The sequence below is a fragment of the Oncorhynchus clarkii genome, chromosome 26 (assembly GCF_045791955.1).
Source record: "Oncorhynchus clarkii lewisi isolate Uvic-CL-2024 chromosome 26, UVic_Ocla_1.0, whole genome shotgun sequence".
In the NCBI taxonomy this organism is placed as follows: domain Eukaryota; kingdom Metazoa; phylum Chordata; class Actinopteri; order Salmoniformes; family Salmonidae; genus Oncorhynchus; species Oncorhynchus clarkii.
In genome coordinates this window covers 6927087-6951721 of record NC_092172.1, presented here as the reverse complement: position 1 = coordinate 6951721, position 24635 = coordinate 6927087, and the positions used below count along the sequence as shown (strand labels likewise).

General features: G+C 43.2%; 1 protein-coding gene across 2 annotated transcripts; it reads left to right on the top strand.

The window, feature by feature from the left end:
• Nucleotides 1-892: 892 nt before the first annotated feature.
• LOC139384726 (gamma-butyrobetaine dioxygenase-like) lies at nt 893-24635 on the top strand. Of its 2 annotated transcripts, none has more exons than XM_071129587.1 (8): nt 893-1031; nt 2188-2645; nt 5202-5316; nt 13066-13264; nt 22328-22433; nt 22587-22783; nt 23996-24162; nt 24419-24635. In XM_071129587.1, the coding sequence occupies exons 2-8, from the start codon at nt 2220-2222 to the stop codon at nt 24577-24579; spliced, it is 1371 nt and encodes a 456-aa protein (XP_070985688.1). In that variant the 5' UTR covers nt 893-1031; nt 2188-2219; the 3' UTR covers nt 24580-24635. The 2 variants fall into 2 exon arrangements, with proteins under 2 accessions (XP_070985688.1, XP_070985687.1); XM_071129586.1 differs by having other exon boundaries at nt 897-1031; nt 2206-2645.

The following is a 24635-nucleotide window of genomic DNA, read 5'->3' as shown; positions in this document are numbered from 1 at the left end:
TAAAGATTTTGTGTTTGACATTCTACTCAGGGGTTTGGACACATCGTTATTATAGACAAGACTGAACTACAGCTGGTGAAACCAGTGATTTGCACAGCTTTCTAGGACAAACGGTAGTTAGCAACTTTACAAAGATTCTAAGGACATACTTCAAAGTGCCCCGACATGCCCACCAAGAAGTGTGTTATTACACACACACCACTGTTTTCCCATGAGGAAGTAGCCTGTGTGCATTTGCTAGGAGGAGAGCCAGGCAAGAGGGAGGAATAGCCTAGAATTGCTGGAAATTATACCTGAAGACTTGTGTTAGCTCCCAGATCAAATGCCTAGGCTTTTGCTCAGCGGACTAAAGCATGTTCTCTTGCAGAATTACACTACTCGTGTGGTAACAGTTAATCATCTAGCACTTTCATAAAATAATTAAACACAAATGGAAACTACCTGGCAACAAATTGTATCGGAAGATAATTAGTATTCTATTACAATGTAGCTATTATTGTTTAAAGTATTTTCTAAGTCAATACCGGGTAAGTAACAGACAGTATTAAGGAAATAATTAGAATACTGTCACTCTCCACTAACAGGGTTCTGAGTAGTGTGAATATACAATAATATATATTCATAAATAATAATATACCACTACCAGACCACAGGCTAGTTTAATTCAACGGTTACTGACCAACTACACTGGACAAGTCCAAACTGACACAACTGAAGAGCTGAGGTAAGAGATTGCTCTGCCATATTCTGTAATATGCAAACCGAGTGGGAGAATGATTAATAGCTATTGTAATTGTGATCGACTTCCTAAATTCTCAACCTTGATATTGGGACACGATAACCCTGGTCTGTTGATGTCATGTCAGCAAAGTTCACTGACTCAAAATCTCTGATGCCTCCACGACAGTGGTTATGTCATTCACCCACGTGCTAACCTTTCCCCTAGTTTTGACAGTCGGCACTGCAATTTTGATAGGCGCTTCGTTGACAAAGAACATTCAAAAGTTTAGAAGCCTACCAAAATAATACAGGTACATCAATTTTTCATACTTTTTTTTTTAGATACTACATATTGTAATGTTGCCGGTAAATATAGCATGTGTTGTCACTGGAATGTCTGGCTGCGTAGTGAAAGCAAGGTAACGTTAAATAAGTTATACAGTAACGTTAGCTCGCTGTCTCCACGTAAATGTATGGGATATATGCTAGCTAGCTCGCTAAAAACACTGGCTTTTCGTAAATCATTCAATTAATATCAGCAAGCGAGCGTCCAATGTAAACTATTTTGTCATTGGAGGCTAAATTAAATGGTAATAGTAGCTAGCTAAGGTAACGTTAGCTAGTAGTAGAACGAGAGCTAGCCTGGGCAGATAGCTACAGTAAACCTAGCCTAGCAGTTCAGACTCTCATAAGTACAAATAGTTAAAAAATATATATATAGTTTGTAAGGTTTCTCAAAGTACGGAATAACAAAAATGAGGCGATCTATTATATATATTAGCCTTTTTTTCTAACTCTGTGGTGCGAGCTGCTTCCGGGACTCTTGCCCATGTATTGACCTTTCACCTAGTTTCCAAAGCGGAAACATGCACAGTATCACAGAACAGTATTATAACAACTACAACAACAATTGTATCGCGCAATGTTGTGGTTTCCACTAGATAGCACAGCCACAACGTAAAAAATGATCTATATCGTAAAAAGCACGTTTTTTGTTGTTAGCATTGTGTTTTTAAGGTTAGGGTAATGTTTAAAATCACATTTAAGAAGATGCATTGTAGAAATGGTCCGGGTTTTTGACTTTGGCTGTGGTGTCTAGGGACGAGCCAATGTTGCCGCGCTTGTAAATAGCAAATTAAAGCAATTTTGGATACAAAAAATTGTAAGGTCCTGTTCTCCTCATCAGTGTGGTAGCAAGGTGCAGTTAGTATTATTACACCTTTTGCCTCAAACTAGCCTATTTTAAATTGAACTATTTAAATTAGTGACTTTTTTAAAAACATCTCAATTCCATATGCCTAGATAATACAATACATTTAAAACAATAATTCAAAAATAACTTCAAAATAAAAGTAAAAAAACAACAAGTAATACATGCCTACATGTGTCTTGACCTGTACTCTTATTATCCGTTGGAATATTTATGATGACTTGGATCCCAGTGTGTACTGTCCTTTCCAATAACAGTTCTGCTCTCATCAGGAGGTCCCGGTTCGAGGATGTGGACGACCACTATAGCACGATGTACCCTGCCGACCATGCTCAAGCGAAGCTCCGTCTTGGCCTGCCATACCTTGAGGGCTGGGGGTAGGCCTGGTTGGGCAGCTGCCATCTCCTCATCTCCTTCTCTTCACCTGGCCTGGAGGCAGCTCCGTGGGCACGGGACCCAGGCACCCTCCCCGCTCCCTTCCAACGCCCTGGGGGTCAGCCCTGGGGTGAGGCAGGTCCGGGCCCTGGAGCAGGAAAGGCTACTGGAGGTTGAGTGGGAGGACAGCGGACAGAGCCTGTACCCGTACACATGGCTTAGGGACAACTGTCAATGCCCACTGTGTACCCTGCAGTCAGCCCAGGCTCGCAGCCTGCTGCTCTCCCAGCTGGACATCCACACTGGGGTCGACCGGGTGCAGGTTACTGACAACAACAAGGTAACATATCTTGGATGAACTTATCTTTCTTCAATTTAACCATAAGGAGGGAAATGTAAAACGGACCTTATATCCATGTCAATCTAATGGCACTCATCCTACTCCACTTAAGTTAATTTATACTGAACAAAAATATAAACGCGACAATTTCAAAGATTTACAGTTCATATTTTTTTATTTTTTTTATTTAACTAGGTAAGTCGGTTAATAAGAACAAATTCTTATTTACAATGACGGCCTACCCTGACCAAACCCTAACGCGAACGATGCTGGGCCAGTGGTCCGCTGCGCTATGGGACTCCCAATCACACCCGGTTGTAATACAACCTGGAATTGAACCAGGGTCTGTAGTGACGCCTCTAGCACTGAGATGCATTGCCTTTGCCCCAATCCGTCAATTGAAATAAATTCATTGGGCCCTAATCTATTGATTTCACATGACTAAGAATATACAGTACCACTCAAAAGTTTGGACAAACCTACTCATTCAAGGGTTTTCTTAATTTTTTACTATTTTCTACATTGTGGAATGATAGTGAAGACATCATAACTATGAAATAACACATAAAGAATCATGTAGTAACCAAAAAAGTGTTATACAAAATATATTTTATATTTGAGATTCTTCAAAGTAGCCACCCTTTGCCTTTATGACAGCTTTGCACACTCTTGGCATTATCTCAACCAGCCTCATGAGGTAGTCACCTGGAATCCATTTAAAGTAACTTTTAACAAGACACACCTCTAAATTTGTGGCATTTCTTTCCTTCTTAATGCGTTTGAGCCAATCTGTTGTGTTGTGACGAAGTAGTGGTGGTATACAGAAGATAGCCCTATTTGGTAAAAGACCAAGTCCATATTATGGCAAGAACAGCTCAAATAAGCAAAGAGAAACAACAGTCCATCATTACTTTAAGACATGAAGGTTTGTCAATACGGAAAAGTTCAAGAACTTTGAAAGTTTCTTCAAGTGCATTCTCAAAAATCATAAAGCGCTATGATGAAACTGGCTCTCATGAGGACCCCCACAGGAAAGGAAGACCCGGAGTTACCTCTGCTGCAGAGGATAAGTTAATTAGAGTTACCAGCCTCAGAAATTGCAGCCCAAATAAATGCTTCACAGAGTTCAAGTAACAGACACATCTCAACATCAACTGTTCAGAGGAGACTGCGTGAATCAGGCCTTCATGGTCTAATTGCTGCAAATAAACCACTACTAAAGAAAACCAATAAGAAGAAGAGACTTGCCAAGAAACATGAGCCATGGACATTAGACCGGTGGAAATCTGTCCTTTGGTCTGATGAGTTCAAATTTGTCTTTGTGAGACGCAGAGTAGGTGAACGGATGACCTCCGCATGTGTGGTTCCCACCGTGAAGCATGGAGGTGTGATGGTGTGGGGTTGCTTTGCTGGTGACACTGTCAGTGATTTTTATTTAGAATTCAAGGCGCACTTAACCAGCATGGCTACCACAGCATTATGCAGCGATATGTCATCCCATCTGGTTTGTGCTTAGTGGGACTATCATTTGTTTTTCAACAGGATAAAATATATTTTTATGTAATTTTTTGGGGTTACTACATGATTCCATGTGTGTTATTTCATAGTTTTGATGTAGTCACTATTATTCTACAATGTAGAAAATAAAGAAAAACCCTGGAATGAGAATGTGTGTCCAAACTTTTGACTGGTACTGTAGATATGATTATGTTGGTCACAGATACCTTAAAAAAAAGGTAAGCGCGTGGATAGGAAAACCAGTCAGTATCTGATGTGACCACCATTTGTCTCATGCAGCGTGACACATCTCCTTCTCATAGAATTGATCAGGCTGTTGATTGTGGAATGTTGTCCCACTCCTCTTCAATGGCTGTACAAAGTTGCTGGATATTGGCGGCACACGCTGTCGTACGCGTGATCCAGAGCATCTCAAACATGCTCAATAGGTGACATGTCTGGTGAGTATGCAGGCCATGGAAGAACTGGGACATTTTCAACTTCCAGGAATTGTGTACAGATCCTTGTGGCATAGGGCCATGCATTATCATTCTGAAACATGAGGTAATGGCAGCGGATGAATGGCATGACAATGGGCCTCAGAATCGCGTCACTGTATCTCTGTGCATTCAAATTGCCATTGATAAAATGCAATCGTGTTGCGGTTGTGAGGCCGGTTGGACGTACTGCCAAATTCTCTAAAACGACGTTGGAGTGAGGTATGATCGAGAAATTAACATTATATTCTCTGACAAAGCTGCACATTTTAGAGTGGCCTTTTATTGTCCCCAAGGTGCACCTGTGTAATGATCATGCTGTTTAGTCAGCTTCAATGCCACACCTGTCAGGTGGACGGATTATCTTGGCAAATGAGAAATGCTCACTAATAGGGATGTAAACAAATTTGTGCACATAATTTGAGAGAGGTGCAAGTGGGGACACTTCCGGCTGAGGAGCAAGTTTCACACATCCCCATGTGCTACACTAGTGTGAGCTTCCTTTGGGAAAGGTTTGGGATTCTCATGCAAACCCTTAACCAACCTCTGTGGTTGCCCTCAGGTGTCCATAGTGTGGCCGGACCAGCACACCAGCGAGTTTGACCCAGAATGGCTGAGGAAACGGTGCTTCTCTCCTGCTGCCAGACAAGCCCTACAAGAAGAGCTCTTCCTAAACGGTAAGACGATTATGCCAAGAACTGCTATATGGCAATTTCCCCACTGTCGCTGAAAGTAGATATTCTGGAATAAATCAGGATAAATAATTTAAAAAATACATAATTATTGAATTTGATCCAATTCCAAACTGGTAGGGCCTACATAGTTTCATAGCTCCTAGTTTGTGTTAAGCATGTGTCTCTGTTTATTGAAATTCACTGCTACAGTACACACACACACACACACACACACACACACACACACACACACACACACACACACACACACACACACACACACACACACACACACACAATGCCAATTCACCCATGCTGACAGTGTCCATTCTATTTTGGCTAACAGTCTAACAGTAGTTGACTGCTACAGTGCTCTGAAGACCCATGAGATAAATGTTTTTTGTTCTTGAAAATGTCCCTGAAGAATTTATCTGAAAAAAAGTAAGATTCTGTGCCCTCATACAGTACTTAAACCAAGCATCCCTGTTGTGCAAATTCCAATGTTACTTTTTGATTGACATTTTTCTTTGTGCCACACTAACTGAATTTTCAGTTCTTTAAAACAACTTATGCTACAGGCCACAAGTACTTTAGAAAAACATTATTGATACCAATTAGCGCATTTACTGTATATCAGTATTTGCTTGTTACAAGTGATCTAAATGGCCAGCTGGTTAGCTAAGTGTTGAGCACAGACTGTTAAACCTGAATATGTGTAACATCAAGAATACATTTCATGCACCACAAGCCGTGTTGTAATTAAAAATCCTTCTTTAACCCGTCTCCTCCCCTTCATTGATTGAAGTGGATTTAACAAGTGACATCAATAATGGATCATCGCATTCACCTGGTCAGTCTACTGTATGTCGTGGAAAGAGCAGTGGGCAAGGCAGTAATGAAGGTGAAATGAAGGCTGGAGCTGCACTTCAACTGAGGAGAGACTAGATGGTGTTTCCACACGTGGTCCTGAAGGATCCACAGGTTTCAGTGGCTCCTGCTTTGTTTCCACTCTAGAGTGATTTAAAGACAGTGTGTGTGTGTGTGTATAGCAACCTTCCCACTCCCCCTTCCTTCTCTCCTTTAGTACCTGTGTAAGAGGTCCCCCCACACACACACACACACTTTGTAAGTGCAGGGTATTTGTTCTTCAACTGTTGCTAGCTCAGCACCAGGAGTGCTCCTACCAGACAGAGTTTAGCTCATGTTCTGTCTGGCTCTGTCTCTCACACACACACGCACACACACACACACACACACACACACGCGCACCAGCCCCCTTGTCTCTGGGTTTAATTATATCCTCCTGAGGTCTGGTCTGAAATTCCTCCTGCCAAAAACCCTGGAAAAGTTTATGCTTTTAGATGGATGGATGGTGAAACAATGTTCACATCTGGAAGTTTTGTTACTCAAGTTTTGTTCACATCCTTACCTAGCTCCCTATAGGCCCCGCTCTCTTTTTTTTTTCTCTCTCTCTCTCTAACTCTCTATTTCACTCTCTATTTCACTCACAGACAGACCTAGTTTGGAATATCTGTATGTTTTCCTTTTTCCCCAGAAGACCGGTAAGCTTGTCAAAGTGTTGCACACGCGGGAGATGCCGAGGTTAATATGATAATATGAGCTGTGGGGGTGTTACTCAGACTGAATCCCCCCTCACTTGTTTTTTGCCTTTTGGTGTTTGTAAGAATTAGGAGTTTCCCCCTAAGCATTTACTTAAAAAAAGAAAAAACATTTATATTTCATTTATTTACACAGCATGGAAATGGACCACATGCCTCCAATCATTTCTAATTATATGGGGTTCCCCAGACACTGCTCCTGCTGTGAAAGTGTGCAGCCTGTCAATCTCTAGCCTAAGAGGATGTCGCTTGCATACATGTAGACCAGACTACATCACTGAGGTATGCAGTGGCCGTATGTGAAATGGCTTAATAACTTGAGACCTTCGGCAAGGTGTGGAGTCTGTGTGCAGTCATGTTCAACCCCCCCTCCTCTGCCTCTGCCATATGGAATACTAATTAAAGGGAAGCTGAATGGAAGTGGATGTTTAGAGACACCGTTTTTAAGCCAAACTCAACTCGTTGAACCAATTTGCCCTGTTGTTTATCCACCCCATGCAACTGAGGGGACCTTGTTCTGACCAGTCTTGGATTTAAATAGTAAGCTATTTGGCATTTTCGAGCCTGCCTCGAGTGCCAGGCAAGTGGGGTTTGCACTAGTATTTAAATTATTTCAAGTACTATTTTAAACCCAGCTCTGGTTCTGACCTCACTTAAATCGTCTAGGCTAGAGCTTGAAGCCATAGTGTGTATAGTATACAAGCAAACACTCAAATAATTGTTTTGTGCACATGGAGATTGGAATCTACAAGGAGTGTTTGTCATCATGACATTTGTTAAGTGTTTACACTTCCTGTGAAGCTTACCGAGGACCTTAGCAATCGTGAGTTGTTATACCTTTGGAATAAGAAGGCAATCTAGGAATGGTACTATAGTAATTTTCGGTTTCTAAAACCCTTGTCTTGGTCGATGTGGCTTTTGGGTGGCTGTGGATCTGTTTCAATCACCCCTCCATGGGAAATATCGGATAGCACTCGTTATATTCCAACAGTAGTGTGGTTATTATTCCCGTTATTATTAGGCATGGTCTTTCTAGGCCTACATTATTAACATTATCAGTACACCCTTAGAAAAAAGGGTTCTTCGGCTGTTCCCATAGGAGAACCCTTTTTTGGTTCCACGCAGAACCCTTTTGGATTCCATGTATAAACCTCTGGGGAAAGGGTCCTACATGGAACCCTAAAGGGTTCGACCTGGAACCAAAAATGGTTCGACCTGGAACCAAAAATGATTCTTCAAAGGGTTTTCCTATGGGGACAGCCAAATTACCCTTTTAGGTTCTAGATAGCACCTTTTATTCTAAATGTAGTAGTCATTATCTTCTGTATGTTTATCAACTGTTCCAACTCACCGCATCCTGTGAACAGTAATCAAGCCTGTAAACTGGCACTACCGTGTCCTTAAGCTCTCTTTGAAGGCTTGATGAGGATGAGGATTATCCTCGGTGAATGACGTGGTGTTTTCTCACTTTCTGGCTAGCGTACTTTGAGCCTTTTACCTACCGTGAGGTGACGAAGCAGTGTTGGCTGGCTTATCCAAGAGGCCACAGTCTTTTCTCACACATCTTCCTCTGGACTCTTCTCTACCGACTGCTACAGAGGGTAGTGAGTACGGCCCAGGACATCACTGGGGCCAAGCTTCCTGCCATCCAGGACCTCTATAGCAGGCGGGGGCAGTGGAAGGCCCGCAAAAATTGTCAGACTCCAGCCACCATAGTCATAGAGTGTTCTCTCCGCTACCGCACAGCACGCTGTACCGGATCGCCAAGTCTAGGTCCAAAATACTTAACAGCTTCTAACCCCAAGCCATAAGACTCCTGAACAGCTAATCAAATGGCTACCCAGACTATTTGCATGCCCCCCCCCCTCTCTTTTACGCTGCTGCTTCTCTCTGTTTATTATCTATGCATAGCCACTTTAACTCTACCTATGTACATATTACCTCAATTACCTCGACTAACTGGTGCCCTCGCACATGGATACTGGTACCTCCTGTATGTAGCCTCGCTATTGTTATTTTACTGCTGCTCTTTAATTATTTTGTACTTTTATTTATCTATTTTTTACTTAACCAACAATGCAGTTTTAAGAAAAATAAGTGTTAAGGGCTTGTAAGTAAGCATTTCACTGTAAGGTTGTATTCGGCGCATGTGGCATAAAATTTGATTTGAAATGTGTCAACACCTTTACTCACGGTCTGCTTGGTCACTACCATAGTGCCTACTGAGTCACTCTCTTCCCTGCGGTGCAGATTTTGGATCAACTCGCCATGCATCAGTTTAAAGCATCCTTTCATGAGATAAACAGGCCTAATCTGACTCTGGGCCAGTTGTTAGTGGTATAATGAGATAGATATTTAAGACTGTCCCTGTTTGGCCACCAAGGAATGGAACATTCTGATCTGATGTAGTTTTAGCAAGCAAGCCATGTTTGTAAATCGTAATAAAATAGGATAGAATTCTTTCTCACTTTTTAATGAAGACCTAATTGATAACTAGCTTGGCTTAGAGATGAACACAAGTATGAATATAAAAATAAAAAAAGTTACTTAACGGCATAGATATTGCATTCACTAGGTTTGCTGTCTAAAGTACTCTCATCAGCTCAACCCCAAATTGGCCTCAGTTAGTCCTAATGGGACTTGATTGGTTCCTGCTCATCCAAACAGCAGCTGATATGTCTTTCCTTTGACTTAATGGGAGTCTGTGTCTTCCTTGACTCATCTGGTATGAATTTAGACTCCCTCTGAACCTACGGGCTCTTGTGACCGATACGTGAGAGCGCATCAGTTTGAGAAAAAAAAAACAAGGCTCCTAAAAACATAGCTGTACCGGTGCATCAATGGAAAAACACACATATTTCCCCCAAACCTCACCATTTCCATGTACACACACTGATTTGTCGATTAAGAAGATTAATCTCTCCCGCTGAGCACATGCACACACACACAGTGCCACACACGCACAGAGATACACAAACACAGACACACACACGTAGATGCGTATGGTATGTTTCGGTGGATGTGTAACCAGGCCAGCACAGCATAGCTCAGTTCAGCTTTACTGCTCAGGAGAGTGATAAGGATATTAAAGATCTGAATGGATTGAATAGGTGTAAGCAACCTGGGGAAATTCCATCCAGTCCATCTGAGGGTTAGGTTGAGCTATAACAAGAGGGGAAAGCTATTATTTCGGACTCCTATCCAAGTCTTCCAGATCTATAAAAAGCACTATGGGGTCGAGGTAGGGATTAGGGGGTCGGTTTGGAATTGGTCACAAGACTCCTTATTAAAGCTGAGAAGGCAGAGGTGGTTCTGTTGTGCAGGTTTCTCCATTAAACAGAGAAAGGTTAGGTTGTTGTATTGGATGGAGGGTGGGAAGCGTTCTCCAGAGAAGGACTAGCTGTGCCACGTCAGTTTAAGACACAGGCTCTTTGTAAATGGGACTTCAACAGCTACAATGTAGCGACATGCGCGCGTGTGTGTGTGTGTGTGTGTTTATGCGACTTCACTTCTCACATGATTGGATACAGGATTGTAGTTATTTTGCGGGAAACCTCCGTATTCAACTAGGTAACATTTCTCTGGCTGATTATAACACCCAATTCCATTCATCTAAAATTTCAGTACAGCTGCAGACTTGTCCTGATAATTGTAGTGGGCACACTCACTGGCATTAGCCCCCTTTGCAGTGAAAGCACTGATGAATGCCACCATGTTTGTGAAGGCCTTTACCACATACAATACGGCGTCTAAATACCTCCAGTCGAAAAGAACTGAACTCCACAGTTGACCTTGTGAGGAAGTTGATCTAGTGTAATTGAATTGTGCAAGACCACGCTTACACACAGAGCAGCTTTTTGGGGAACTCCACAACGAGAGAGAAGGAGTTCCTCGTCTGGAAAAGCCACAGCAGACCAACGGAAGGGAGGAAAGGAATTACAAATACACACTCCCATCAAACAGACAGATAACACGTACATACACAAGCATAACAGTGTCACATTTAAAACTCCTGCGTTCTTCGACACATACGTACTAGGACAGGCACTAGCTCTCTCTCAAGCAAACACACACAGCCTGACATTGTATCTCTGTTAAACACGGCTGGAAACTATGCAAGAGTCAGAGAGACTAATCGCTGATTGGCTTGGTGGACTAACGCTACACGTTCCAGGAAATCAGAGCAGCGATTTTTGCGCTTGGTGAGAATTTGAGTGTCGAGCATTACACACCAATAACCAAGCAGAACGTTCTGGGCCCTGCACCATCTGAACCCTTCCGGCCCGGGCCCACTGCCCAGCCAGCCGCTCTCTTATCCCATCCATCACCCACTAAAGGGCCTACCCGGGTTTAGAGCGCTCTCTGCTCGGACTCTCTCTATGCTCCTTTCCACTCTCCATTTTCTCTCGCTTTTTTCTCTGTCTCCATGTGTCTCTCCCTTCCTAGTTTTTCCTCTCTCCTTACTCTCGCTCTCTACATTTTTCTTGGCCATCAAGGATTGAAATCGGTCTGTTCAAAACATAACGGTACTCAGGTTTAAAACATAACAGTGAAGGTAGTTAATACTGATCTGGAGTCAATCAGTGACGTTAGCCGAACATGTTTACCAGACAAGAAAATGTACATTTACAGGGGGAAGGCCAGTTCAGCCAAAACACCTAATTCGATACGACATGCTTTTACCTCTGCTGTTATGGCTTACTCTGTCATGTGTGATATCCAGAACCTCAGGGCTCTGTCCCTGAAGCACCGTTCTGCCTCTACCCAAGAACTTTATGTCCCCCTTTTGTGTGCAGATACATACCGGCTGGTCAAATGGTGCCTATGGGCTAGTCTGATTTCATGGAACTACTTGTAACATTGGAAGGAACTAGCCTTTATTCTAGAAGTTCCTCATACTTCAACCTTCTCTTTTTGTCGGTGAACCTCAAGAATAGCCAGCCTTTAATAAAGATCTTATTTCCCTTCCAAATTTTTTTTGACCCTCTTCATTTACAGAGTTTGGATTGGGGGGGGTTCTTGACTTTTTGACAGAGAGTTGTTTGGGAGATGACGGCGTGAAAGGAGAGGTAAAAACCTGCTGTGGGTTAAGTCCTCAGTATCAGTGAAAGAAATCAACGTATCTCGACGACTCACTGTTGCAGGTGAAAAGGGTCAGGATCATCCCCCAGAGGGACAATCAAGCTGCAGCATATTCCTGCAAAGCCCCTAGACACGTAGAGACTCCATGTGTTACCATAGCTGTACTTACGGCAAAGCTGAAAGGTCGAGCTTTCTGACATCTGACTTGGATTTTTTCCCCACTTAATCCTGATGAATTGCTACTGAAGAGGTTTGTTGTACCCCCCCCCACACACACACACACACACACAGACACACAGCCACACACACTAACTGAGCTCATGCCACTGGAGAGACACTCTATGGAAAAAGGGCTGGAGCCAGCTTGGTGCAAAGCGAAGCAGTGGGAGGCTTTTTCCACTGCTGTCAGTCAAGACATGCACTCTTCTCGCCCCTTTCTCCCCCTTCCCTTTCCTCCTCACAGAGTATTCAACCATAGCGAGCTGGCCTCCCTCCCTCCTATCCCTTGGAGGAAACGTTTCATGGACACACAGACACATTATATACAGACAGTACAGACTGTGGCCGGGAGCATTAAACATATTGTCGTTAGAGTCCATTGTTCATTGACAGGCTGTGGTGTCTGTCCATATGGTTATGACAACCTGAGCTGTCCTGAAACCAAGGCAATCAAACCAGGACATTCTATTCTGTCCCCGACCTGCACCCCAGGCAGTTCAATCACTGCACAGAGCAGAAACTGTCAGTTGTCAATATTGGTAGAAAATGGCTGAAATTTGTATCTCTAGAGTTAAAGTTGCACTCTCTATGCATTGCAAAATTCTGACGTTGCAAAACTTTACCAGGTTTTTCAGAAATCCTGCTTCAAGGATTTTCAGTTGAAGGATTCCCTCCCAGTGTATTCCCTTCTGATTCTGGGGAGCCTCCATCTGGAATTTCTGAAAAACCTGGGGACTTTGACAAACTGATACGATACAGGACGGTATGATACAGACCATACAGGATGATACAATACTTTAATGAAGTGCATCTATCTCCTTGGCTCTCTCAGAGCGTACGTACTGGGACTCAGAGCTGCGGATCCCCACGGCCAACTTCGAGGAGGTCCTCCACGACGACAAGGCCGCCCTGGCCTGGCTGCTGGCTCTACGCCGCGTGGGCATTGTCTACCTGAAGGGGGCGCCGGTGGAGCAGGGTCAGGTGGCCCGACTCAGCCAGAGGATCGGATACCTCCGACTGACGTTCTATGGGTGAGAAACCATGCCCTCTGACCTTATTAGCGTCATATACTCTTAAACCTAACCACGGTAATATAATTTCTAAAAGCTCTGCATTATCCACACAGCTTTATATTTCCATCGCAGTAGATTTACTAGGGTGCGTTTGTTGAACTTTGCCATCATGTCCGATTTTTCCTAAACATTCTAATTATAGAAACCATTGCTACTCTCAGCTATCCGCTCCTTTGTATACTGAGGATAACATGGGCAGCCTGGTAAAACCAGACTGAACGCTACACTTACTATTGTTGCCTTCAGTCTGGATCAACCAGAAGTTTTATGGACATGCAACCTAATTGAGTTTTGGTAGGTAAGACTGTTCTAGTTCAGTAATGCTTGCACAGGGACAAAGACGGTGAGGCCAGTCTAAAATTCATCCAGGGGACGTTAAGCCCGAGGTATTACCCAATACACTCAATCAAATTGTATTTTTCACAAGCGCCGAATACAACCTTACCATTAAATGCTTACTTATAAGCCCTTAACTATTTCTTGAACTGCATTGTTGGTTAAGAAAATATTGACTAAATAAACTAAAGGAAACATATCAAATCAAAAAGTAACACAAGAAAATAGCGAGGCTATATACAGGGGGTACCGATACCGAGTCAGTGTGCGGGGGTACAGGTTAGTCGAGGTAATTTGTAAAGTGACTATGCATAGATAATAAACAGTGAGTAGCAGCAGTGTCAAAACAAGGGGGGGGGTCAATGTAAATAGTCTGGGTGGCCATTTGATTAATTGTTCAGTGGTCTTATGGGCTTGGGGGTAGAAGCTGTTTTGTGTGTGTGTGTTAGATTTGCTTTTTGATATGTTGTATATAGTTATTTGCACTGTTGTATATAGTTATAGGTCATTTCACCAATTCGGCCACTTGTGTGGGACACCTGGGTGACTTCATGCTAAATGTCATGTAGCTCACCCATTCCTGAAGTTATCAGTCTGAAACTTTGCACACCTACAGTTGCCCTCTTGTGTTACCCATCAAAATGATCTCCAGCATCCTATCTGACTGTGTGGCTATTCTAGTACATGTGAAAGATGATGCTACAACAATAAAAAACAGAAAACGTATGCTCTTTCTTTCTCTTTTCTTCCACCAGATCTACTGTTATATTCTCTTACATTCAATTAACATTTCCACAAATTTCAGAATGTTTCCATTCAAATGATATCAAGAATATGCATATCCTTGCCTCTGGGGCTGAGCTACAGGCAGTTAGATTAGGGTATGTCTTCAGGCGGAAATTGAGAACAAAGGGATGCAGCCATAAGAGGTCCTAGACTTGGCGTTCCGGTACCGCTTGCTGTGTGGTAGCGGAGAGCACAGTCTATGACTTGGGTGACTGGAGTCTTTGACAATTTTTTGAGCCTTCCTCTGACACCGCCTGGTATATAGGGTCTGGATGTCAGGAAGCTTGGCTTTGGTGCTCTGTTTGAAACATGTAGGTATTACAGACCCGGTCGGGGATAGGTGGAAAATGTCAGTCAAGACACTTGCCAGTTGGTCCACGCATGCTTTGAGTACACGTCCTGGTAATCTGTTTGTGAGTGTTGACCTGTTTAAAGGTCTTGCTGAAATCCGCTACAGAGAGCGTGATCACACAGTCGTCCGGAACAGCTGGTGCTCTCATGCATGCCTCGAAGCAAGCATAAAAGGCATTTAGCTCGCTCTGTTCTGCCGATGCACAGAGAAGCCAGCCAGCTCTATATTATCCGTGTCGTCGTTCAGCCACGTCTCGGTGAAACATAAGATATTACAGTTTTCAATGTCCCGTTGGTAGGATAGTCTTTTTATTGTAGAATTGTAGATCATCCAGTTAGTTTTCCAATGATTGCACGTTGGCCAATAATCAAAGCTGAGGTTGGAACAACAAGCATCCCACAGCCAGTAGTTAAGCCCAGGTCGGTGGAAGCTAACAGCTGCGAACCAAAGCAAGAGACATGTCATTAAAGAAGCTGCAGTTTTTGTTTATTTAAAAAAAGAAGCTGCAGTATTTATGTCTTCCACAAATAACCCAAGAGACACAACAAAATACCAGGGCACCTATTTGCATATATTTGAGCACAGAGACTCCATGCCAAGAGCAAAGAAGAGACCTAGTATAATTGTGATTCATCACCTGGATTCAGTCTTATGAAGCAACATTTGAATTTTTGTATATTTTTACATTGGATAAAAGTAGAGACTCAGTGCAACAAAATGGTATATCAATCACAGCATTTTTGAGGAACAATGGGAAAGTAATTCTGCTTTGAAAGTTGATACACTCACTTTTGAGAAAAGGGCCTTTGAATGTTTTGGTACCTACTGGAGAGCTCTCCTTTGTCTACACCAGTAGTTTCCAAACTGTTTATAGACCCGTACCCCTTCAAACATTCAACCTCCAGCTGCGTACCCCCTCTAGCACCAGGGTCAGCACACTCTCAAATTTTGTTTTTTTGCCATCATTGTAAGCCTGCCACACACACACTATACCATACATTTATTAAACATAAGAATGAGTGTGAGTTTTTGTCACAACCCGGCTCGTGGGAAGTGACAAAGAGCTCTTATAGGACCAATGCACAAATAATAATATAATAATAATCAATAATTTTGCTCTTTATTTCACCATCTTACATATAAAACCTTGTGAATAACTCACCACAGGTTAATGAGAAGGGTGTGCTTGAAAGGATGCACATAACTCTGCATTGTTGGGTTGTATTGGAGAGTCTCAGTTTTAAATCATTTTCCACACACGGTCTGTGCCTGTATTTCGTTTTCATGCTAGTGAGGGACGAGAATCCACTCTCACATAGGTACCTGGTTGCAAAGGGAATCAGTGTCTTAACAGCGCGATTTGCCAAGGCAATAAACTCTGAGCGCAGCCCAATCCAGAAATCTGGCAGTGGCTTTGATTAAATTCAATTTTCACAGAACCGCTTGTTGCAATTTCGATGAGGCTCTCTTGTTCAGATATCGGTAAGTGGACTTGGAGGCAGGGCATGAAAGGGATAACGAATCCAGTTGTTTGTGTTATCCATTTTGGGAAAGTACCTGAGTAATTGCGCACCCAACTCACTCAGGTGCTTCGCTATATCACATTTGACATTGTCCATAAGCTTGAGTTTATTTGCACACAAAAAAATCATACAATGATGGAAAGACCTGTGTGTTGTCCTTGTTAATGCAGACAGAGAAGAGCTCCAACTTCTTCAACATAGCCTCAATTTTGTCCCACACATTGAATATAGTTGCGGAGAGTCCCTGTAATCCTAGATTGATTATTCAGACGAGAAAAAACATCACCCAGATCGGCCAGTCGTGTGAGAAACTCGTCATCATGCAAGCGGTCAGACAAGTGAAAATGATGGTCAGTAAAGAGAACTTTAAGCTTGTCTCTCAATTTTAAAAAAAATGAGTCAATACTTTGCCCCTTGATAACCAGTGCACTTCTGCATGTTGTAAAAGCGTTACATAGTCGCTGCCCATATCATTGCATAGTGCAGAAAATACACGAGAGTTCAGGGGCCTTGCTTTAACAAAGTTAACCATTTTCACTGTAGTGTCCAAAACATCTTTCAAGCTATCAGGCATTCCCTTGGCAGCAAGAGCCTCTCGGTGGATGCTGCAGTGTACCCAGGTTGCGTCGGGAGCAATGGCTTGCACACGCATTACCACTCCACTATGTCTCCCTGTCATGGCATTTGCGCCATCAGTACAGATACCAACATGAGCCACAGCTACGTTTGGCTACATACAATCCGTTAATGGAATTCTCGCGAGAGAGTAATGGTTAATGTGATTGGATATTCATTATTTGACTACGCTACCTGTATTTAACATTGTGTTGTTATTTTGCTGAACACTAGATGGGCTACTCAGACGAGAAAAAAACCTTACCCAAATGTATAGCCCCGTTGATGCAAATTTGTATTTTTATTTTGCGTACCCATGACGACATTGCGCGTTTGGGAATACTTGGTCTACACCCATTCAGCATTGTTCACACCCTCTTAAGCCAGCCCCACACATCTCGTTAAGGATTCACATGAGGTAATGTGCTAAACCGTGAGTAGTGTAGTAAAGATTAAGACTAAAAGTGGTAGTAGCCTACAATAAGGAAATAGTCCAGGTAAACAGAAAGTGTCCAGGTGCTAAAAATATTGTATAAATATTAGATGACACTTACCCAGACACACTTGTCTAAATTGATGTGAAATAAATGCTATAACCCCCAGCCACATCCAGTGGTGGAAAAAGTACTAAATTGTCATACTTGAGTAAAAGTATAAATCATTTCAAATTCCTTATATTAAACCAGATGGTTTTTAAAATTATTGACAGATAGCCAGGGGCACACTCCAACACTCAGACATAATTTACAAACGAAGCAGTTCTGTTTAGTGAGTCTGCCAGATCAGATGCAGTAGGGATATTCTCTTGATAAGTGTGTGAATTGGACAATTTTCCTGTCAAAATGTAGCAAGTACTTTTGGATGTCAGAGACAATGAATGGAGTAAAAAGTACATTTTATTTTGGAATGTAGTGAAGTAAAAGTTGTCAAAAATATAAATAGTAACGTAATGTACCACCAAAAAATACCAAAGTAAAAATACTTTAAAGTGCTTCTTAAGTACCACTGCCAAAGTGCCTTCACACCAGTACATTAACATACTTTATATACTGTTACACACGCACTTATCACATACAGTTGAAGTCGGAAGTTGACATACACCTTAGCCAAATACATTTAAACGTAGTTTTTCACAATTCCTTATATTTAATCCTAGTAAAAATTCCCTGTCTTAGGTCCGTTAAGATCACCACTTTATTTTAAGAATGTGAAATGTCAGAATAATAGTAGAGAAAATTATTTATTTCAGCTTTTATAACTTTCATCAAGTTCCCAGTGGGTCAGAAGTTTACATACACTCAACTCAATTGGTTTTTGGTAGCTTTGCCTTTAAATTGTTTAACTCGGGTCAAACCTTTACAACCGTCTACAACCCACACAAGTGGCTCAGGTAGTGCAGCTCATCCAGGATGGCACATCAATGCGAGCTGTGGCAAGAAGGTTTGCTGTGTCTGTCAGCGTAGTGTCCAGAGCATGGAGGCGCTACCAGGAGACAGGCCAGTACATCAGGAGACGTGGAGGAGGCCGTAGGAGGTTAACAACCCAGCAGCAGAACCTCTACGTCCGCCTTTGTGCAAGGAAGAGCAGGAGGAACACTGCCAGAGCCCTGCAAAATGACCTCCAGCAGGCCACAAATGTGCATGTGTCTGCTCAAACGGTCAGAAACAGACTCCATGAGGGTGGTATGAGGGCCCGACGTCCACAGGTGGGGGTTGTGCTTACAGCCCAACACCGTGCAGGACGTTTGGCATTTGCCAGAGAACACCAAGATTGGCAAATTCGCCACTGGCGCCCTGTGCTCTTCACAGATGAAAGCAGGTTCACACTGAGCACATGTGACAGACGTGACAGAGTCTGGAGACGCCGTGGAGAACGTTCTGCTGCCTGCAACATCCTCCAGCATGACCGGTTTGGCGGTGGGTCAGTCATGGTGTGGGGTGGCATTTATTTGGGGAGGGCCGCACAGCCCTCCATGTGCTCGCCAGAGGTAGCCTGACTGCCATTAGGTACCGAGATGAGATCCTCAGACCCCTTGTGAGACCATATGCTGGTGCGGTTGGCCCTGGGTTCCTCCTAATGCAAGACAATGCTAGACCTCATGTGGTTGGAGTGTGTCAGCAGTTCCTGCAAGAGGAAGGCATTGATGCCATGGACTGGCCCGCCCGTTCCCCAGACCTGAATCCAATTGAGCACATCTGGGACATCATGTCCCGCTCCCTCCACCAACGCCACGTTGCACCACAGACTGTCCAGGAGTTGGCGGATGATTTAGTCCAGGTCTGGGAGGAGATCCCTCAGGAGACCATCCGCCACCTCATCAGGAGCATGCCCAGGCGTTGTAGGGAGGTCATACAGGCAAGTGGAGGCCACACACACTACTGAGCCTCATTTTGACTTGTTTTAAGGACATTACATCAAAGTTGGATCAGCCTGTAGTGTTTTCCACTCTAATTTTGAGTGTGACTCCAAATCCAGACCTCCATGGGTTGATACATTTGATTTCCATTGATAATTTTTGTGTGATTTTGTCAGCACATTCAACTATGTAAAGAAAAAAGTATTTAATAAGAATATTTCATTCATTCAGATCTAGGATGTGTTATTTTAGTGTTCCCTTTATTTTTTTGAGCAGTGTATAAAGTGGCATTGTTTAAAGTGGCTAGTGATACATTACATCAAGATGGCAAGATGCAGTAGATGGTATAGAGTACAGTATATACATATGAGATGAGTAATGTAGGGTATGTAAACATTATATAAAGTGGCGTTGTTTAAAGTGGCTAGTGATACATTTATTACATCAATTTTTCCAGTGCCTGGAGTTGAGTCAGTATGTTGGCAGCAGCCACTCAATGTTAGTGATGGCTGTTTAACAGTCTGATGGCCTTGAGATAGAAGCTGTTTTTCAGTCTCTCGGCCCCACCTGTACTGACCTCGCCTTCTGGATGACAGTGGGGTGAACAGGCAGTGGCTTGGGTGGTTGTTGTCCTTGATGATCTTTTTAGCCTTCCTGTGACATCGGGTGGTGCAGGTGTCCTGGAGGGCAGTTAGTTTGCCCCCGGTGATGCGTTGTGCAGACCTCACTACCCTCTGGAGAGCCTTACGGTTATGGGCGGAGCAGTTGCCGTACCAGGCGGTGATACAGCTCGACAGGATGCTCTCAATTGTGCATCTGTAAAAGTTTGATTGTTTTTGGTGACAAGCCAAATTTCTTCAGCCTCCTGAGGTTGAAGAGGTGCTGCTGTTTCCGGTCACCTTACCCTGATTAAAAGCAGTGGTTCGCGCTTTCAGTTTCCCGCGAATGCTGCCATCAATCCACAGTTTCTGGTTGGGGAATGTTTTAATAGACGCTGTGGGCACGACATTGCTGATGCACTTGCTAATAAACCCGTTCACCGAATCAGCGTATACATCAATGTTGTCATGCGGAACATATCCCAGTCCACGTGATCAAAGCAATCTTGAAGCGTGGAATCTGATTGGTCGGACCAGCTTTGAACAGACCTGAGCGCGGGAGCTTCCTGTTTAAATTCCTATCTATAGGCTGTAAGCAACAAAATGGAGTCATGGTCAGCTTTTCCGAAAGGAGGGCGGGGGGAGGGCCTTATATGCGTCGCGGTAGTTAGAATAATAATGGTCTAGGGTTTTGCCAGCCCTGGTTGCGCAAATTATATGCTGATAGAATTTATGGAGCCTTGTTTTCAGATTAGCCTTGTTAAAATCCCCAGCTACAATAAATGCAGCCTCGGGATATGTGGTTTCCAGTTTACATAGAGTCAAATGAAGTTCGTTCAGGGCCACCGATGTGTCTGTTTGGGGGGGGGGGAACATGAGTTCCTGTATGTTGTTATGATCATGGTCTCGTTAATCATAAGGCATACACCCCTGCCCTTCTTCTTACCAGAAAGATGCTTGTTTCTCTCGGTGCGGTGCGTGAAGAAACCAGCTGGCTGTACCGACTCCGATAGCATGTCTCGAGTGAGCCATGTTTCCGTGAAACAAAGATCGTTACAGTCTCTGATGACTGTAACGTCAGCTGGCTAGCTAATAGCAAGCTTTAACAAGCAATACAAACCGATTGGAATAGCTACCTAAAGTTAACCAAATAAGTTCAATGCTAGCTAACATTAGGCTATAACTAGCAATGCGAAATGACATTCTGAGAAAACATCACTAACGTTACACACAATTCATACACATAAATGCATGTTAGCTAGCAAGCCAGCCAGTCATCTAGCCTCAGCTAACAGCAAGCTTTAACTTGGGGTCTTATGTTTGGACATGTTACGTTAACGTTAGCTAGCTAAAAAATGAACCAGAATCCCAATCCATAGAGTAACGTTACTAGCAATACAAACCAATTGTCATAGCTAAAGTTGTTAATGTTAACGTTAGCTAGCAAGCCAGCCATCAAACTCCAGCTGGCTAGCTAACAGCAAGTCTTAACTTTCAAGGAAAACAACTTTCTGACAAAATTAGAAATGTATTATATCTGAAACTGTAGCTAGATTCTTACCCATATACATGGATGAAAGCTTCATGGCAGACTGCAACCCCTTCATAAGACATTTCAAAACTCGGTGTTCTTCTTCCGTGATAACAACACTGTTGATCGCCGTTTCTTCGCCATCACTGTCATCAGAAGACTCTAGAATCTTCTTCAATTAAAATGTTTTTACCTAAATCAGGGATTTCTTCATTGTCTGATTCATTTTCCGTGAGAGTCCGTGAGAGTCAGCATGGCACGATCGTCCTCCAGAAAGTAGTCCATCGCAACTTTTTCCCACTGACCTTTGTCGATAGCCCCTGATAAATTCATATTTGCAGTTCTCCATGGCTAACGTTATATTTTTAGATAAAAACTGCAGTAGAAAGGATTACCTGCATATAACGAGCAGCTAATTTTATAGACACAAGATGCTACACCGCAGACCAATCTGAAACTCACCTCTCAGCATGTCCAGCCCACTCATTATCTCAGCCAATCATGGCTAGCGGGAAGGTTCCTGACTTTTTCTTTGGCTCAATCAACTAGGCTCTTAATTTAACAACTTTCTTCATATTTACAGATGGCATGAAAGCTCACATGTTAGAGGAGGCATTTCTGTCTGAAAACACATTTTGATTTTTAATTTTTTTTTATGTTCAAACGGCTCTCCTGTGAAGTCGTGACGTGCGACATACGCCTAGTTTCCTGAATCGGGTCACATGTGACATACTATTTCAACAGTATCCATTTAACAAAATACTAGAAATGTAGGATGATGAGTAACTTTTTCCATGTCCTGTTGCTCTCGAACCTTTTTAATTTTTCCAAAGAGAATGCCTTGGTCATTAGTGCTCAACACCTTTGTGATGAGATAATCATTAATAATGGACCTTTCTCAACTTTTATCATTCCTTTAACAGGCACACATGGCAGGTGCAGGACAAGTCCCAGGCTAACAACGTGGCCTACACCTCTGGCAAACTCAGTCTCCACACTGACTATCCAGCACTGCACCACCCACCTGGAGTGAGTAGACAGGATCCACCATCATGTTCATGAAATCTACATTAATCCTCTCCTTTCTCACTATCAGTCAGACACCTGAGTCATATAGATGTTTGTATCCTGTATGGGATGGCAGTTAGCAACGGTACTAATATCCTGTATGGCTGTTTGCAGGTGCAGTTCCTGCATTGCCTGAGCCAGGCTGGCGAGGGTGGGGAGAGTGAAGCGGTGGACGGCTTCCACATGGCAGATCAACTGAGGAGAGAAGACCCCGAGGCCTTCAGGACCCTCACCTCCCTGCGGGTGGACTTCACCGACACAGGGTCCGACTACTGCGACTTCATGGTGCAGTCCAAGAACCACATCATAGAGTGAGTGAGCGCCACACCGTTAAAATACATAAGACATGGATGCATTGGCTTGTTTTTCACACACATAAGAGCCATCTCTCAGCTTACATATTAATGTGACTTGACAGAGGTCAGTCTAGAACTGCTCCAGGTAGCACATGGACCAAAATACAGACACAGTCACATTCTCAGGATTATCTTAAAGCTACATGGATGTGATTTAGGAGCTTGAAGGGTATTTGTCGCCATCTGCTGCTCAGAATGTAAACTGCAGTATAAATGTATAATATACAACCTTCAACCAATGTTCACTCTAAGCTGTGCGCAGGCGCGCAGCTCCCCTTGGACTGCTGCGCAGAATAAATATCATCCCGCGCATTGCCATATATGGATCTGTGCCATTCACTTTGAACTGGACTGTGTTTACAGCGTGAGTGGTTGTGTGTAGATGCGCTTGTTTTGGGATCAAAGCGAGGGCTACATGTAGCCAGCCACCTGTGCACATTTGTTCATATTCTTTGCTAGTTAGTGAGTTATTAGTCCAGTTATAGCTAATGTTTTGTCACCAATGGGGGAGTGGTTGATTCCAACAAGAGCACAAAATGTGTGCATTTCTAGCCATCTTTGAAAAGCTAGTCAGCTAATAATGAATTCAGTGGATTCTTGCATCAAATCACACAACATTTTCAGTCACCTCCTTGTCTGAAAGATAAGTAGCTAAACAGGTTAATATCAAGCCTTTTTTTCAAAAGTCTCATGGAATGTAGACCTACTTTGTACATCACACATTTGCTGCTGTTATGGGATGCATTTTTCTCCATTGTTTTTGATGTATGATCAAATAGCCACAGTATCCTACTTGGCCACTGTTAAAACTGTAACTTAAAGCGGGTACAGACTCAGTGTTCACCATAAACGCTCCCCGGAAGTTGCACAGAATGTTGCTCGGTGCCCAACATTTTTTTGAGGGAACATAGCCTACAACTGATGGGTAAAGAAGATGATTTTAAGTGAGCGACTAAGGTCACTGTGGGAATTGTATATATACTGCTACTGATCGCATTTATACGATTGTATCAGATATGTACATCTGACACTTGACAACTGAGTCTTATTATGCAACAAGATCTAGATGTCCAACATGCAATCGTTTTCATAGTTTTCCAAAGGTTGAAATAAGGTTGACACACACCCACACTTACTAACAGTGGCACCCCTCCTCTCTCTGAGCAGTGTTGACAGTGATGGGCGGGTGGTCCGGATCAACTACAACAATGCCACCAGGGACTCTGTGCTGGACCTCCCCCTGCACCAGGTCCAGGCCTTCTACAGCTCCCTCAAGGCCTACGTCCAGCTGATGATGCGACCAGAAAACATGCTCACCTACAAGATGGAGCCTGGTTAGTGTGTGTGCATGAGTGTGCCCCTTCAACATTAGCAGTTAAAGTGAAGCTTTCCTGGATAAAAGTTGGCAATATGAATAGGATTGTATTGTAAAATATTGCAGAGATGGTAGACGTCTATGACTATTGGTTATCTTTTATGTGAAATACTAGCACTTAAGAGGTATCCTGTTTGTTTTAACTTTCATCTTGAAATATCTGTATAATATTGGTTGAGTACTGAGTCGGCATATCCCTCCACCTCCTCCTGCAGGCGACCTGGTCACCTTTGACAACTGGCGCCTGCTCCATGGGCGGAAGAGCTTTCAGAGCCACCCAGACCGGATGAGACACCTGGAGGGAGCCTACCTGGACTGGGACGAAGTGATGTCTCGCCTGCGGATACTCTGCAAGTCTGTCCACGGAGAGAGCTAGATCCGCCAAGCCTCCAGAGCGAAGCCTCCTCCAAATATATAGAACCGCGTCAATCT